The sequence below is a fragment of the Myiozetetes cayanensis genome, unplaced genomic scaffold, assembly GCF_022539395.1.
Source record: "Myiozetetes cayanensis isolate MyiCay16 unplaced genomic scaffold, myiCay2020 scf3, whole genome shotgun sequence".
Lineage (NCBI taxonomy): Eukaryota > Metazoa > Chordata > Aves > Passeriformes > Tyrannidae > Myiozetetes > Myiozetetes cayanensis.
In genome coordinates, this window is record NW_026087521.1 from 59,331,452 (window position 1) to 59,349,376 (window position 17,925).

Below are 17,925 nucleotides of genomic sequence, written 5' to 3' on the forward strand. Positions count from 1 at the left end.
GCGCCCGTGACGGCAGGGGCAGCGCCAGTCGGGGGTTTTCCAAACTTTAATTGAGCAATTCCCTCATCACCTCTTTACAACAGAGAGAAGGCGGCTTCAACTCATCTCTCTGCAATCCCCCAGGCAGCCTGAAAAAAACCCACCGAGCAAGAAAACCTCCCAAATCAGCATCCCTATACCCACTCCCGCATCACAGTCCCGCCGGAAAGTTTGATCTGCACAGCACGGGCCACTGCACTTAGAGCATCTTCGGTTTCCAGGTCGAAACTCACGTACACACGCACAAAACGCGTAAATGTGTAAAAACATAGAAGCACCTTAAATATATAACATAACGCGAAGCATCTGTGAGGGGCGATACACGAAGACAGCGCATATTTAGTGTGTTTAAAACGCGTGCGTGTGTTTGTTCCCGGCGGAAGGGGAGCGGGGGAAGAACGGTAGCCGGCCCCCCGGCAATCGCAGGACGCCGCTCCAGAGCCATCACAAACTCGCACACACACTGGTCCGGCCGCTCCGGGACTCCCCGGGGCGAGGACGGGGACAGGCGGCTGTTGCTGGAGGCGGCGACCGCGCCCCGCTGGACTGGGCTGGGCTGGGCTGGGCTGAGCTGAGCTGGGCTGGGCTGGGCTGAGCTGGGCGGCCACGCCGGACTCTTTCACCCCGGCGAGCAGAGGAAGGGAGGGGAAGAGCGGAGAGAGGACGGGGAAAGGGAGGGAAGGGGCGGAGCGGCTCCCGGGCCGTGCCTGGCACCTGTGCGGCGGGCGGGGCAGCCCCGGGGCGGCGCTGGGCGCGGCGGGAGCGGCGGCAGCAGCGCAACAGGTTATCGGAGCGGAGCGGGATCCGAGCCCGGCGGTGCCCATGGCCGGCCGCGGCCCCGCCGCCGAGCAGGGCTACATCCGCACCGTGCTGGGCCAGCAGATCCTGGGGGAGCTGGACAGCTCCAGCCTGGCGCTGCCCTCCGAGGACCGGCTCAAGCTCTCGGGCGACCGCGCCGGGGAGGAGAAGGCGCTGCGGATCCACCGGCAGGTCCAGCAGACGCTGGCCAGGAAGAGACGGGGCTCGCTGTACAATGGTGAGTGCCCGCCCCGGCCCCTCGGGGCTCTCCGGTGGGAGCGGCGGTGGGAGCACGGGAAGGGGTCCCGGGAGGCCGGGGTGGGACCCGCGGGCGGCCGCAGCTGCTTCCCGGCCCCGGGAGGTGCGGAGTGCTCGGGACAGCCGGTGCCGCTCACACGCCGTGACCGGATTTGGCAGAAAAAAGCGCGAATCTGTCGCTTCTTCCCGTTCTCTTTGCACACCCCAGTGAGTGAGAAGTTTCTCCCTCCCAAACTCTCGCCGTAACTCGGTGCATGGTGGGGCCGCTCCCGGCTCTCCGCTGCCCAGGAGGGGGAGGGAGGGATTGAGGCGATATTCTCCTAATCCAGCGACCGCTTAATGTGCTTATTTTAATGCTTTTATCCTTACCCACCGGTCCTGTTTGCTAAATAAAACGGAAAGAAATATAGGAAATGTTTTGCCTTGTTTAACCGTGAAATTAAAACAAACAAACAAAGGTAAAAGGAAGTTTGGAAAAGTAGCTCTGAGAAAGGCGTGAATGGGAAATACAGAACGATAATGCTGTCAGGCATTATTTACCCAGTTCTTTAACATGCATGATACAAATTGACGTCAATCACTCTGTGCTTCTAAGGTCTTGCAGGCAGAAGGCCAGACCCAATCAATAAAGTCTGCAGTCACACCTTGTGCCCCAGCCAGGGCTCGATCACAGCATCAGGCAGCCACAGGGTGACTCTCAGGTGCTGAGGGTTAAAGGCAGGCTGCCCGAGGGGCTTAGTGTTAACTAATGAATGAAAACTTTATATATGATGAAATTTTAATCATGTTTTTAAAATAGGAAGATATGACTGACTTACCCTCTTTCTCAGTTGTCCTCAAAGAAGCTGTCACCTTTCATTTGCTAAAAGTTGTGAGACGAAAGTCTTTATACTTCTCTCATCTGTTCCTGTCAGGCAGAGGAATGTTTTCTTGTTCTTTGTCTGGCCTCTATCTAAAAAACACCTCATGGCAAAAAATGCACACAGTGCTGACATGGACAAATTCTGCTCATAAAAATCAGATATACAAATCACACAAACAGGTACACACAGCTGTGCAATGTGCAGATACACATGCAAGTCCTTAACTTGGCTACTGCCATTTAAATATGTTTTCTAAACACTTTTGGAGTAACTTAATTTCTTTTTCTACGAACAGAGAGCCTGCAAAAAGCTTTTTAAGCACTAGTTTATAAATGATACAATGTCATGAACCTGAGCTCATGTCTCTAAACCATGCATGAAACTATGAAGACAGAGTTCCCATCCTCCTAAGTCATCTTGACTTCTCTGGAATACATTAACAGACCTGATGTATTTGGGGATAGTTATCCTGCTTTGTTTTTCTAAAGGTCAAGTATTTGAATCCCTTGCATTTCTGAGACACAAAAACTTTTAAACTTCAGGATCAGGAGTGGCAAATGCCATGTCTGTAACGTGTTTTGTTCATGCATAAAATGAACTTTTCATCTTTCAAATGTATTCTTGTGCCCAACTCACTGTACACATTTTAGTCCTACTGCAAAATTCAGAAAAAGTAAATGAAACTGGAATGCATTCCATTAAGATATACATATATATCTAATATGTGGAAATCTATGTATATTTTAAATATATATGTGAATCAAATGCCTCTCTTGAAGTTAACATGTTTACTTCCCTGAAAAATATACGTATATGTGCGTATGTGTCCCAATGTGCTTTCTGTATGGACTTGCTCAAAAATCGGCTATGCTTTGAGAAACATTTCAATTCTTACATGTAGGGTACCTTTAAAATTTTTTTTAAAAAATATGCCCTCTTTTACATGCAAAAGCATCACTTTCTCTGAATTATAACCTTTCTCTGGCTATATTCACCACGGGCCCCGTATTGCTTGCACTTTCAGGGAAGACTTGCAAAGTGTCAGAGGGAGCAGGAGCAGGGCCTTGTGATATAACTGTCCTATCTGCAGGAGTATTTCAGACTCAGTTCAGCAAGGTACTCAGTGCATACCTAACCACAGTATTCACATACATGCCTAAAATTAGCCAAGCACATAACCACCGGGTATGAAAAATCAGTGGTAGTAAAGGTCTTGCCCAGTATCATCTGTGCACACCCATTTTCTGCTGAGTGTACTGAAAAGTTTGAAGCCACAAGAAGTAGTTTGTCAGGCAGCGTAATTTCTCCTTAGAATTTCGAATTACAGGTGTCTGATTAGCCTTCAGCTTCACCTGTAAATGGAAAAACATCTTTTTACCTCCTACCCTCATATTGTTTGCTATTTCATGCCCTTTTCCCCATTTTGGAGGGTGTATTTCTTTTTTATAGTAGAAATTCAGTCATCCTTGAATCTGAGAATTCTACCTGCTGCAAAAGGATTGAAGTTATGTATGACCTCAGCTCTTTTCAAAATGTTGTCAAACAGCTTTTCAAGCAGTTTAACAACAGCTGCAACTTTTCTAATTCATCCATTGCAAAGCCTTTATAAATTAAAGATTATGCTGCCCTTAGAAGTTTTGAGTAACTAAAGCAGTCATATCAAATTTCTGAATGCTATTTAAAGATGGAAATATTTAAGGTAGTTCTGCCTTATCAAAGAAAAATGGCATTCAGAATCATATACTTTAATGACTGGTGATTTTCAGCTTGCCTATGATGCAGCAATTGATTATTTTATGTACATTTTAGGAATCTATTAAGCTTTATTCTATTTATGAGTCCACTTGCCTCTGATATGTATCGTACAAAATCAAATGTCCTGATGAACTGCTGGCTGTGTTGTGATTCTTTCCCTAACACAGTTTTATAAACACTGTGTGTTTATTAAAAAAAAAAAAATCAAACCAGAATTCAAACTTAGGAGATTTCCCAATAAAAAACATCTTTTAACAAAACTGTTAAAATCAGACCCTTATTTATTCCTCACATTTCCCAGTTTTTAAAATTCTGAGTAGTATTTTCTTCTTGAATCTCCTTTTAGGGGACCGGTGCACTTTTTTGTCCTTAGGCTTCTATTTTGCAGAATTCTGACAGTGATAACAGCTTTGTAGTAAATTTCTGTTTATATATTTGAGGCATAAGGAAGTAGAAAAAAAATTCCTTGTTGATGACTTTCAATTGTTGTTGGTTTTATTAAATTCCTCGCCTCTGCTTCCTGAGCCAGAAGAAATCTTTTTTAAATTTGAGCACAAAATGTTAGAAAAACTCCTCTGGGACCAGTCATGTGCTGGCACAGTGATGAAGGAGCACGATCAAAAAGAGGGCTCTTTGATCTCTAGATGGAGTGATTCAGTGACTTTTTTCGTGTGCTGTTCTTAAATGTCACCATCTTAGTCCATTGTGAGGGCTGAAGTATAAAAAAGGGATTAAAGGATGACAGTCCAGGAGCACTGAGGAGTCTCTGTTGGGGATATGATCACCCACCTGCCCTGAGCAAGAGTGGACAATGAACACTCAACAAGGTGGGCCCTCAGGGTGCATGAAAGTATCACAGTCCTTAATAGACTTGTGTGTACAGGGTACAGCTACACTGATGACTGCTCTGGGAGGTTTGAGGCCAAAATTTGACTTTGATGATAACAATTCAAGCACAAAAGCACTGAAAAAGACCCACAGCTGAGAGTTACCACTGTATGTGATTTAAGGGGAATTTGATACGCCCAGCTTCTTAATGGAGGATGATTGTCTTGTCCATATATCTTAGAGATGCCTCTTGTCGTAGTTGTTTTTGAAAGCAGAGCAAACAGCAGGTTGATCTGTCAGCAGCCATAGGCAGTGATCACTGAGGAGAAGTTTCCAAGGCTTTTGGAGCTGTTGGGCTTGTCACATCCACGGGGACAAAGGAGCCTCGAGAAGAGCCTCTGTGAAGACAGGTGGGATTTTTGCTGTCGTCTGTACAGTCTCCCTCCTGATAGTGTCATTATTTTTTCCAGTCTTAAAATTTTGTCGTAACTGTTGGGATATCAGGGTACAGCTTTTATTTTGGCAGTGGAGAAGAGCAAAGGGGTTTAGGTTTCCTGCTCCACTGACCCCATCCAAAGTGTTCCTGGACTGTTTCAGTTCATATTGACAGGAGAGAGGGGAGACTGTGATAAATGGTTCCACTCAGTTGCCCACACATGGGTGTCTGGTGTTGTCTGAGATGCCTGAGTTTTCTAAACTGTCCTTATGGGTTGACAGACATGATGCAGGGCCTGTAGGAAACCCATTTTTTTCTTGACTGGCTGCTGGAAATCAAGTGTGATATCCTATGGCCTCTCAAATAGTGTTTGTCCCCTATGGATGAGTATGGTGTGCATATTTTCTGGAGAGAGTTTTTGTAAGACTTTAAAACACAGAGTATCACAGCTAGAAAGTATTAATCCTAACAGTATATGAGACTATAATATAAATGTTTTTTTTAAAAATCTGTCATGGCTTTTTTAGGGGAAAAAACCCAAACAAACAAAATGAACAAAACAAGGATACCCAGTGCACTGAGTATGTAAGGACAGCATAATGATTTCTGAATATATGTAATACTGAGCAACTCTGCAAGGTGGGAAAGGCAAGCAGGTTTTGTAGTGTGGTGAAAATAATCTGAAGGAAGCCCTGCTGACAGAGGCAAGTTTTGATCAGGTCATTATTCTGCACCTCAAGGAAAGATACAGCATTTCTATTACCACTTTTTCCTTTAACACACTGACTTGTGGCACAGGTAAAGAGAACACAGTAAAAAGATATGCATTTTATGTCTGCCTAATAAATCTGCAGGTAAAAGTCTGGCAAAATAATTTCCCAGTGTTGTAAGAGCAAGCAAGAGATAACTGCAAATGCAAAGTGAAATTCCATAAGTTGACATATACTGGGTTTGTCTCTGAAGGAGAAAAATTTTAACTGATGGATAGTTTCACAGAGAGACTGAAGGTTAGAAAAGAGGACTAGTTGAAGATAACTGCATGTTACAATTTCTGTTTGACTGCATTTCACTTTTGCAAAGAGGAAACTGTTAGATAATGTAGTTTATCCTCAACTAGTTCATGAATGGCCTTGTTATTTTTATCTTCTCTTTTTTGTATTTTTTTGTAAAGACAAGTTTTGAGTTACCTAAAATATACAAAAATTACGTGTTCAAAGGGTCATTATGCCCTAACTAGATAAATAACTGAGAATACTTTCTCACTAAGTGTAGTAAACAGGACAAAAAATACTAACTGTAAAGAAATAGAAGTTTATTTTAAACTGTATTTGTTGTGTGGAAATACTTTATTATGCAGCAATGAAGAAGAAAGTGAATCTTTAAAAAAGCAGGCACAGGGGATAGGCTAAGCTAGACACCTTACTGGGCACCTGAAATAGTACATCATGTCTCATATGACACAAATGAGAGATTTATAGAAATAAATAAATGTTGGATGTTGTTCAGCCAGAATTTTTCACAGTAAAAGAGAACAGTTCCCTCTTACTGGTTTCTCGTGTACTTGGGTAACCCTTGGGCTATGGTAACCTTGTAATGTCACGAAGGAATTATTACAATCCAAATCATGAGTTTGACCAAGCTTCATCATTCCACTCTCATGACGCAAAGTTACTGTGAATGTGTCTTGACAAATCACCTAATACGTGTTTAAATCTGCCTCGTGTGGCCAAAATGAAAAAATTGGAAAGTATGATTAAATAGGCAAAGTAACTGCAAAGTATGGTTGAATTAGGCCTCAAATTATTGCAGTCTGCCATTATATTGTATTGTATTATACTATATTATAGAATACACAAATTTGGACTTGCCCAGGTAGCTACATGCTAGGGAGAATTATTCATAAATTATTCTGGTTACCCGAGTTTATTTTCATCCTTTTTGAGTCCTTGACTAACTGCAGACACTAAGGATAAAATATACAGATGTGCTGAGCTTTCTAGGGTTGTGCACCTAAAGAAGCCCGGAACCTTAACTGCATACACTGGAGGAATCAGCTCTGACACACATACTCCAGGTGCTTTCAAACACCCCAACAACTGCTTGCTGGTATGTCTTTGGCACCTGAATTCCCATGGGCATAGGTCTCCTGCTGTTTTTAGGAGCAGAGACTTCAGCTGTTTGGCCAAGTTAACGATTCATTCCTTAGATTTCTTTTCTGTAGTATCTCAGGTAATATCTACTGTTTTGAAAATTGATGGCAAATTAACTTCTTTAATGACCACTACTATGTCTTCAGCCTAAACTTCTGCAGCACCCACTGATCCCATTTATGACTGATTTGAGGTATATCTTACTTTCGACTTCGGTTTCACCTCTTTAAACCTGGGGTCAATTCCTACATGCAGATTCTCATAGTAGCACAGAAATCTCATGGATTATTGTATCAGCAGTATCTGTTGGTTTAAGAGTTTTCAGTAATAGGAGCACTTGTTCTTTGAAAATGTGTTGTATTAGTGAAAAAAGATACAATCTGAAGTTTTTGGTTGGTTTGTTTGCAGTTTTAATGAAAGAAATAATCACAATGTGCTGTTCTATTTTCAAAGCTGGCCCATGGAAGAAGAGGATCAAAGCAGATACACTGTGGATCTTCTACATTGTTTGTAGGCTTAGTGAACCTTTCAGGAGCAGATTTGAGGCATCACTGAAGAACCCAACTTTCTGGCATCATATGCCACATGCCTCCATGGGCCATAGAATTTGTTTGGGGACTCTTTGTGCTCTTTGGATGAAGCACTGAGGAGATTATATAAAATATATAGGGAACTGAAAAAAGGCTTGTATCCTCAGGAAGCTTTGCTTGGCCGTGTTTTGAATGTGATACACCAAATGCAAACATCTTTCCATTATTTCTCTGTTCAACATCCAGTTTATATATATTAATGGTAGTGCACCCTGCTATGTTTCCCTAGTACTGTATCTCCTCCTCTGTAACAATACCATGTTTTGTTAAAAATCTTACTAATATTAATCTTTGGTTACAGGCAGCTTGCACCGTGCATCCAGTGTACCAGAGCGTGTCTATAACATGGGGATTACTGAAAATGATTTTTCACCAAGAAGTCCCTACAGTTTCTCATATTACCAGTCAAACCAGGTGAGGAAGATGATGAATGGAAATAAATATAACATCACATGCATAGTTATTAATTTTGTTACCACAAATAATAGCATTTAGATGGTGTTATAAGGTTTGCTTGCCTATTTGTTTTCTTTTTAAAGCCTCATTTCTAGAAAATGAGGTTTTTACAACTGAAATCTCTTAATGTTTTACCCCACTTCCAGTGACTTCAGAGCCTAGTGGCTGGATTAAACTCAGTTGTGCAGGCAGGCTATTTGCAACCCTGTTGGTTTTGTGAGAATTGGCATCAGGGTAAAAAATGAAAAATCATATTAACGCTCCACTAAGGCAAAGGCTGTGACAAGTTTATCCCTCCCACCAGGCAGGAGGTCAGTCAGCACATCCGTAACTCAGAGCAGCTAGAGGCCCTGCTTCCCAGTTGAACATAATTAAGCATCCAGACCCGAAGGAAAACAGATTAGTTTCACAAAGACAGGTAGAGTGTTCCTTATAATTTAAAATACTGCTGTTGTCACCCCTTTTAGCATTACAAGAATTTCAGCAGTACAGTCCTTCCAATACAATGGTGTTTTTAAACCATCTGATCATAAGTTCTCTTGTTGTTTTGACCAGCTTTTCTTGGGTTCATGGCCTGAATGAACAAATAATTGGTTTTCTGCAGGGTTTCTGACACAGCTCATAACTGGTATGAAACTGTTTGAGGGAGCATCCATGTGACTGGGAAATCAACACAGCTCAATAGCAACGCTGCTGCGTGATCGGCATTAGTCAACTGAAAACAATTCAGCTTGAGAACAGAAATATTTATTTAATAAATAACTGTATTTGGAGAGGGCAGTTCTTTCTTAATTTTAGCTTACTAAGAATAGCTTATTGTCATCAAAAGAAATAGTCCAGCTTCTGAGCAATCAGTGAAGCAGCCCTGGCTCTGTATGGGGAGAGTTAGAACTGTTTAATTAAACATATATCTTTCTCTGTCCTCCTCTCTGCTATTCTCACCAATTGTCTAATCCATAATATTTTATGTGAATTCATTCCTTCTAACAAGGGGAAAACTGGAGGTGACATAGGAATCACAAGAAAATAATGTAGTGTTCTTGGCGGGGGGGAAAACAGGGGTTTGAGGGGAAGAGAGAGACTATTTGTCCTGTGTGAAAGCTGGAAAAAGGCACAAGGCCTAGTATTTCACAAAAGCATTAATGTCCTTATCCCCAAACAAAAGATAAAGATATCCTTGCAAAACTTCTGTAGAATAAACACATATAGCCAATGATCCTTGCCTCAACCCACCAGTTTCTGTAACCTTTACTCCTTTTATGAGTCAGTTGTCATCCTCAGGATGTCCTCAACAGTGAAATTAGGGGATTTCAGCCTGGCAGCTATCTACTGAGCACTGTTCCTTCAGTTAATAGTTTGTATAAACTCCTCAGTTTACCTTAAAAAAATACCTTTAATATTGCAAAATGGAAATGGAATATGTGGGGCTTTGATTTATGGCTGTATGCCCCTATGCTTACTGATTTTTTAAAAAAACATGGTTCCTGTATTTCAAGGCCAGATAGTGTTCCAAGTTGATTTACTTCTGGAAGGTTTTGAATTGAGTATGGTGTCCAGTATAGAGCACAAGAAAAAGGAGGAAAGTTTGGAGAGGTCTCAAACGACACCTAAACAGTAAAAGTCTTGAAGATACACCTTACAAAGAAAGGTTAGAGGACATGGATTTGTTGACTTTAGAAAAGAGAATATTATAAAGCAAGATGATGTTCCATTGCAGTCTATGCCCATTAGGGACAAGAAAAGAAAAATCATCTAAAATTGCAACTGTAGACTTGGGGATATCATTGAAATGGTGAAATGGTCATTTTGATTTTCTTGGAATGTTATACAGTCTCCTCCATTTTTAAGAGGTTAAACAAACATGGAAAGGGCTATCTCTTTTTACTAGATTCTACCACAGAGTGAACAGGAGTGCTAAATAACCTTATATTAATAAGGTTAATATTAATATGCAGACACTTTAGTATAATATTTTCAATATCTGACTGATTAATTTTCTTCTGTATGTTGGACAACCTTGAATTTAGTTTTAGTAGCAGATGTTGGTGTTAATCCCCAAGGAGTTTCAAGCTGAAAAATGTCCCTTAATACTCAAACTGTTCACTGCCAGGAATAATTGACTTGTGGAACTATTCTGAGTTCTTGACTAAAGATTAGATGCCGTAGACTGTACTTCTTCCTGCCTTCTTGAGGCAAGTAAAAGAAGTGTTGCAGAATCCCATGTAATACACAGAGTGTACGTTGACGTTTGCATTTTGTTTTCTTACTCTGAAAGCAGAGTGTAAAATTTTTATCTTTACTTATTTGTTTGGCTTCTTTGCTATTAATCCTAAGTGCTGTGATCTTACTGTGACTCCTGTTGTTTTGTGCACCCTTGAGCAGGTTGCCTCACCATCCTCTTACACAAATGGCTGGGGGACAAGGGTTGCTTACAGGACAATGGAAGAGAGAGCTCAAAGGCAACCTCTGAAGAGACTGGAGGTTTCACCCCAACGAATTCCGGAAAGACTGGCATATGTGTCCAGTGATTTTCACTATGATGGAGGGATTCCAACCGGATTCTCTATGAGGCATGGAGATATCGGGAGATCGAGTGGAACTGTCCCCCCGAGATACGCTCGGTCTGAGATTGTTGGTTACACTCTTCGTGACTCGGTGAACAGGGGACGCTCTTTTAAGAGACACTCCCGCATGGGGGCTGTTAATGATGCTGCCCTGGATGGTGTCTACCCCAGCCCCACTGTACCTCTGTACCACCAGGCAGGCAACAGTCGCAGTATGACCAACCTTTTGGAGAAGGAAAACTACCTGACCTCGGGCAGCGCGATGGGACAAGTGAGATCACCAACTGCTTCCCAGCTGGCGTCTCAGAACAGGCAGTCTGTGAGGTCCAGCTTCTACCAAACCACTTTCAGAAACGCACAGACCAGGAGGGAAGTTTCCCATCCAGCTTCAATAGCCAGTGTCACTGCAGAAACAGATGGGAAGAGGATGCCATTGACAGCTGCTGTGGCCGCAGCGGGGAGAAATGGCTTCCTGCAGAGTGAGCAGGTCACCATCAATGGATCTCAGCTAGGGTAAGCATGATGCAGGACCTGCTTTGGTTCTGGGGTGTCACAGCTGAAAGGGCCACGTTTGTTTAAAAAGAGAAAGTAAACTGACAGCTTACGGTTCAGCAACCAACACAGCGTACAAAATACCAGTGCAGGGGATGCAGGAAGATTTGCTTTTAAAAATCCTCTTCCAGTGCAACAGAGGAAAAGGAGAAAAAGATATAGCAGTATGTACATACTGCAGAATCCACAACTCCCACTTAGGGTTGGGACCCCCTTTTGCAAAAGTTGACCAATTTTATAACACTGTAAGTAGTCACTGAGTAATTTACAATCTGAGTCACAGTACACAATGTAGTATTGGCAGATTTTGTGCTCATAAAAGATCAGATGATATCAGCACTGGTTCTCACAAGAATAGGTCAGAAATCTACCAGTGAAGCAGCTTTTGGCAGATTTACAATTTCTGGTTGAAAATCCTTCATGGTTTCAAAGATACTTTTTAATATTAACTTCAATTAAAACACAAGCAGAAATTTCTCTTAGCTCTGTAGCACCATCCATCCCCAGAGCTTCTCACTGCCATGAGATCCTACATGCTCTGAGGGCACTATCCTGACTTAAAGCCCTGTTAGATCCATACCAGAAAGTCAAAAATCTGCCCCCAGACTTCAGGAAAATTGCTTGAAGTACTGGAATTTTTTTTTCCCCCAACATTACTTCCCCTGCCTCCACTGAAATTCTCTTCCAGAGAAGATTTCAGAATGTCTAAAATCAGTTTCATTTTCAGAAAAGAAAGTGTATCAGTTCTGAAATTCACTCAGAGGTGAATATTTTTTAATTTTAGAATAATTCTGAATGTTTCCAGAGCTGTTTAGGTTCAACAGACAGAACAAGCCACTTGCTATACAGGAGATGGTTACCTGCATTGTCTACTCTGCTTTCTATTGTTGTTTCATAATCCAAATAAGATCCTAAAATTTCTTATTTAAGTTAATCATAGTGTAATTTACAACAGTGTTATTAAGAAATGGCTCTTTTCCCATAACTGTGTAGTGGTTAGGCTCATTTTTCTGAAGAATACCTTTCTTCTTCTGGATTTGTTACTGTGTGTTTTGAGGCATCATCTGGTATCACTGATGAGGTATTTTCTGTTGTCAACTACGTGTTGTGTGTTATAATAAGATTTACAAGCATATATAATATCATGCCCACTTCTGGCCTGGATTGAAATTCTCACTGCTGGGAAATGCAGGAATTAAGAGATCTGATATTAATGATGAGACTCCTAGATATTCAGTCTTTACAACAAGTCCAGAAAATAAAACAGCTCAGAGCTCACAACAGCTAAAGATTTGAGAGTAGTAATGTTGAAAATAGGTACCTGGGAGGACTTCATTTCTCAGTAAGACAATTTACTAACAGGCATGTATCCCATTGATAATAATTTACTTAACTTCTGGCACGTTCTTGAATACATTTCTGAGCAACAACAACCAGCAATTTTTGTCTTTAATTACATGTAGGAGCAATTTTGGTTTTTCTTTTGCAGGTGCAGACACTGGAGTCTGGTTGTCTGCCTGTACAAACATCAACCAAAGTATTTTTCATACCTGCAGATGTAAAAATCTTTCTTCAGTCATTGTGCAAGTGGCTTGATTGAGACCATGTTGAACTCAGCTGGGAGATTTGTGGCCTATTGGAAATCTTTTGACAGCGTAATTCCTAAAGTGCCAGTTTTTAGGTTCAGCTTTTGCTGGAAATTAGAGAGGAAAACAACTGGAAGTGCTGTGAAAGCTTCTAGAGTTCCCTTTGCAGCTGTTTACAGATCTTGTTTATCTCAGTACTTCCATTTCATTTACTTCTACATATCTTGCTTAGACTTTCAAATATCCTAGAATCTACTTTAGTTTCATAGCTAAGTTTTTGGGGGAGTGAGGGGCTCTTTACCCAAAGTATTAAAAAGTCTCTGTAAAATGTAATAACTTACATTAGTAAAGAGGCTGGTGGAAAGCAGCATGTAAGTTAAAATTCTGCAAGAAATTTGCACCACTCTCACCATCTTTACACCGTTCTTAAATTATAAGGAGGAAACTGTAGCTGTTATAGCTGACTGAAGTCAGTGTTTGTTACACATTTATATAATCATGTGTGTGATATCCACATACATTATTACTGTAGTCAACACCTATATTGCACATTTAATAAGTCCTCTTGTGAGTCTCACCACTGGAAGGAGTGGATGCAGAAGTCCTATTTGTAGTGCATTCTGGTTCAACCTCAATAGCTACCACACAGGTTACTGTAGAATTAACTGTTTAAACCACACTAGACAACATTTTGCTGTGGAGTGTACACCTCTGTCAAGTCAGAGGTATTTCACTTAAGTTCATCATCCCACCAGTAGTACAGTAGTTTCTTCTGACAAGGTTTCTCAGTTAAAGAAGTTTGTAGACACTTTCGTATTTCTTGTCATTTCCCATTCTCTCTGATTTTAAATCTACATTGTCTGACATATTCCTACCTTACCTCTTGCTCCCTTAGTAAGATAAAGGGTCAAAAAAGATAAGCTTGGTTTTGGAGTAAATTATTTTTTCCTGAAATTTATACTTTTTTATGCAAATCACAATTTTGGTCTTTCCAAGGTGAATTAAGAGAGTGTAAAATAGTTGTGCAAGGTTAAAGAGAAGTAGGGGACTAGCTGTATACAGCATTTGAAATTTATATAAAAGCATTTTCAAACATTCTGTAAAAGAATTAGCTCATGCTATGAAAGCAAAGTAGAAAAATCATAGTATAGAGATGTTATCTCTGTGTCTTCTGGTAAAGTGAATCAGTTAAAAGCACTGTTATGATGAAGAGCTTAGGAAAGAGATTCAACCTGAAGCTGTCTGAGAAACAGCTGCTTACAGAATCTGACCTCTAAATGTGCAGAGAGCTGTCACAAAATTATTATGTATGTATCTATCTCAAAAATATTATACTCTGGCACTTAAGGTGAAGTCAGAACTTGTCAAATCATTGTTCTGTTTAACAACCATTTCCTGACTGACTGTTCAGTGTCATGACACATGCCACTCAACCAACTGCTATTAAGTTTGCCTGTAAATGTTTGGAGGGCGAGATAGAATCATCGCATCAAATTCTATTTTGACAAGAATTAGGGTGCTGCAACTTTATGAATACCATTGAGGGTCAAAGATTGTATTGCATCCTTTATTGCTGCCAGATAAAACATCAGGGAATGTTATTTTTACCCAGTGAAGAGCAAGCCTAGTATGGCAGTGTGCAACAGGAGAGAAATATTTTTGCCTGCTGCATGAAGGGATAACTCTGGTGAACAGTGAGCTGCTGTCAGTCTCAATGCAGATCTACACCCTTAGCACTTAGAAATGCAGTCTGACTGCCCCTGTGTTCATCTCAGCCTGGCAGGCTCTGCTGATGGACCATAACCACTCTGGGACACCCTTGGCGTCCTGAGGTTGAGTTTCCACATGGATTCTTTGGTATCCCATGAGGGATCAGCTCATGCAGCAATTTTGACCTTGAAAGGTACATGGTTCTAGTCCTTCTCAGCTGTTAGTCGGTGAAGTGACTCAGAATTTAATACATTGTTGATGTCTGCTGCTCACAGAAGGTGACTGATTTTGGGCGAAGGGCTCCAAAATGATTGCAATGACTAGCAGTCAGGTTGACATGCTCACATGTGGACAGGGTGACAAAATTGTTGATTTAAGAAATGTGACTAAAACCCGAGGTTGAAAAGCCTGCTTTTCTGTCCCACTATAGAGAGTAAGAAGGAGAAATATGATCTGGCTTTTTTTCATCACTCATTGTTTGAGATCTTTAAGTAGTTTTCTGATCGGTTCATCTGACTTACACCTTAGAGTAATTTAGTGACTACTTTGTTTTAAATTTGGCCAGAATTTTAAACTCTGAAAATATGGAAGCTGTAAGCAGTGCCAGGCACTAGAAATACTAACCAAAGTTCTAATTTCATCTTTCTCTTGCATAAGCATCCTCAGCACCTATAGATACAGTGTATTTGCTCAAAACAATAACTCAGAGGAGAGGAGAAGAAATAACATATTTATACCAAACAATAATGATTTATACCAAAAAGAAATATAAAGGCAGGTGGAAACCTCAGGATATGGGTATATCATTTCATTTGCAACAGGTGCAGTGAATCAAAATTCTGCATTTCTTTGCTGTCCTTACGGCCATGCTAATTGGTTTTTGCCTTGGCAAAACCAAGCAGCAGATGTTGATTTGCAGTGTAGCTGCAAGAAAAATTCCAGCAAAATCTGTTTTTGTCTCAGAGCTCATAAGTGCATCATAAATATTTTGGGAGAAAAGAGCTGGATTTCAGTGCATTTATAGCAAGATTCCCTATGGGAAATCTGCCTGATTTCTGCCTGGTTTGTCTGCCTTGCTCCCCTGCAGCCCTCCAGGCTCTTTCACTCCTGGAGGTCCACTTTGGAGCCAGTCTCAGAGCTGAAGAACTGGGTGACACCTCCACAAATACAATTTTTAGAAACGTTTCTCAGTACCAAAAAGTGTACTATTTCACTTTCCTGAATATTGTTTATTATTTAATATTTCTGCTTAGTTAATTGAAAAAAAATTAAAATTTCAATTTAAGCCAATTTATTTCCCAGAGACCTATTTTAACGTAAGTGGTAATTGTGTTAATATTTCTAACTTTGACTTCATTTACTGGGATGATTATTAAGTAAATCATTCTCGTTCTGGTAGCTCTGAAGTAGGAAGTTATTGCCAATGACTTCTTGTTTCACTGGGGTTCACAGACTGCTCTCTCATCCCCATTTGGCCAGCAGAGGATCTGGTACTACAAAACTCTTTGGTTAAAAAAAAATATAATACTCATGTTCTTGTCCACTTGTCCTCCTCCTCCCCCCTCCCCCCTTTTTTATTTCTAGGTGGAACATACTTGAAACAAAAAGTAAATAAAAGTCTAGGGAGCATAACCACCTGTCCCATGGCTAATGCTCCTGAATGTGCCATGAATTATGTTCCATTTAGTGAGGAAAAAAATGTGTCTGGTGACCTCTTTTTCCATTTTTTCATATGGTTGTCTAAAATGATCATCATTTAAGCAAACATGCTGGAATTTGAAAGGAAAATAGCTACACTTATTTTTAATCCCACCACAGTGGATGTACATACTCAGTTTAATGAGTGCTATTTTTATTCTGAAAAAAAGGCTTTACCCATCTGTTTCAATGCAGTCCTGCATATATGTAGTCTGGAAACTAAGAAATGGATGGAAGGCATGAAAACAAATGTAAAAAAGCAATCATCACATTACTGAGGAAAACATCAGGGTGTCTTTATGATCAGTACTAGTCACTCTACTTTGGTTATTGCCATCTTTGGATCTGTCATCCACTTCCTTCATCTTTCCTTCCACATCCTGCCCTTCATCCAGTGATGAAAGGATGGAAACTGATGGAAACACTGATAAAAACATCCACTAATGTTTCCATTTTGTTTTTATAATTTGAAGCATGACTTGCTTTCTCCAGAACTTCTCATTGTCACCACGCTTTTATTTATGATTTTCTCTTCCCCAGAATATCAGTGTCTGTTAAAGCTTTTATACTACTTTCTGCTACTGGAAAGCAAAAAAAGTTCTAAGACAATCTAAAGTGCCTTGAAAAATACAAAAATCCTGGTATTACAACAAAGATAGTTTTTCTGCAGTCTTGCTTCACCCTGTTTCCTCTGTCTACACTTTTAAGGAGCCCAGAAGTGGAGATGACACTGGAGCGTGCGGTGAACATACTGAAAAGTGAAAACACACAGTCCACGCCTAGGATTCTTGCTGCAGTGACTTTCATACAGCATGAGTGCTTCCAGAAAGCAGATGCCAGAAGAAAAGTAAGTAATTATTTTTGTGCCAGTTGCAGTCAGGTAGAGAAAACAGCTTTCTGTACTGTGTGGCACTGTGTCAGCATGACACACCAAAAAAAAGGCACTCAAGAAACCTTATAGGGTACTAATGTTAGATATTTTCCCTAAAATACACTGATGGTTTATGCTGAAGTTTCTTTTAAATCCATGGAATAGGATTGGATCTATGCTTGCAAAAATTTGGGCTTTAGCATTTTGTGATAGGAGACATAGAAATGTAGGGTAAAAATTCACTCAAACCATCTGTAATTACAGATGTTTAGGACCAACATCCAGATCATCCCACTGATTAGGATTCCACAAGCTGCTGTAGGCAGTCAAAGAGCTTTACTACGTTTACCAGTTATTCCTGGTATAACTTTAAAAGCAGAACTTAAATCTCCCTTTTTCAAACTGATTTGATTAGTTTCTGTCCTGTCTAGGTAGTTTTTGATAAATGTTGAGGCTGGAAAGTGAAAAAAAACACAATTTGCTCTGTTGCAGGAAAAAAAAATAGTTCTTTCAGCCTTTATAAATAGAGTCTGAAATTTTTCTCGTTATAATTGCTCCTGTCTCTCATTTTTGACTAGCACGCTTACACCATTGGTACAGAAATATCCCCAAAGAGAAAACTCTGGGAGTAGAGTGCAAACTTATCCAATCTTCAAGGTTTGCTAGGGAGTGCACAAATGTGTTAATACAGTGTATGGATTTGCCAAAATGTTAAGGGCCCTCTGGGACTGCACAAATACATTAATACATTGTTTAGATTAACCAAGACAT

At 40.6% G+C, this 17,925-nt stretch overlaps 1 protein-coding gene across 1 annotated transcript in view; it reads left to right on the plus strand.

Moving 5' to 3' along the window:
* Window positions 1-819: 819 nt before the first annotated feature.
* PKP2 (plakophilin 2) overlaps window positions 820-17,925 on the plus strand; it is a 42,935-nt gene continuing 25,829 nt past the window's right edge. Inside the window, 4 exon segments of the mRNA XM_050325017.1 lie at window positions 820-1,075; window positions 8,019-8,131; window positions 10,556-11,250; window positions 16,992-17,130. Of these exon segments, the coding sequence (XP_050180974.1) occupies window positions 862-1,075; window positions 8,019-8,131; window positions 10,556-11,250; window positions 16,992-17,130 (1,161 nt within the window). The 5' untranslated portion in view covers window positions 820-861.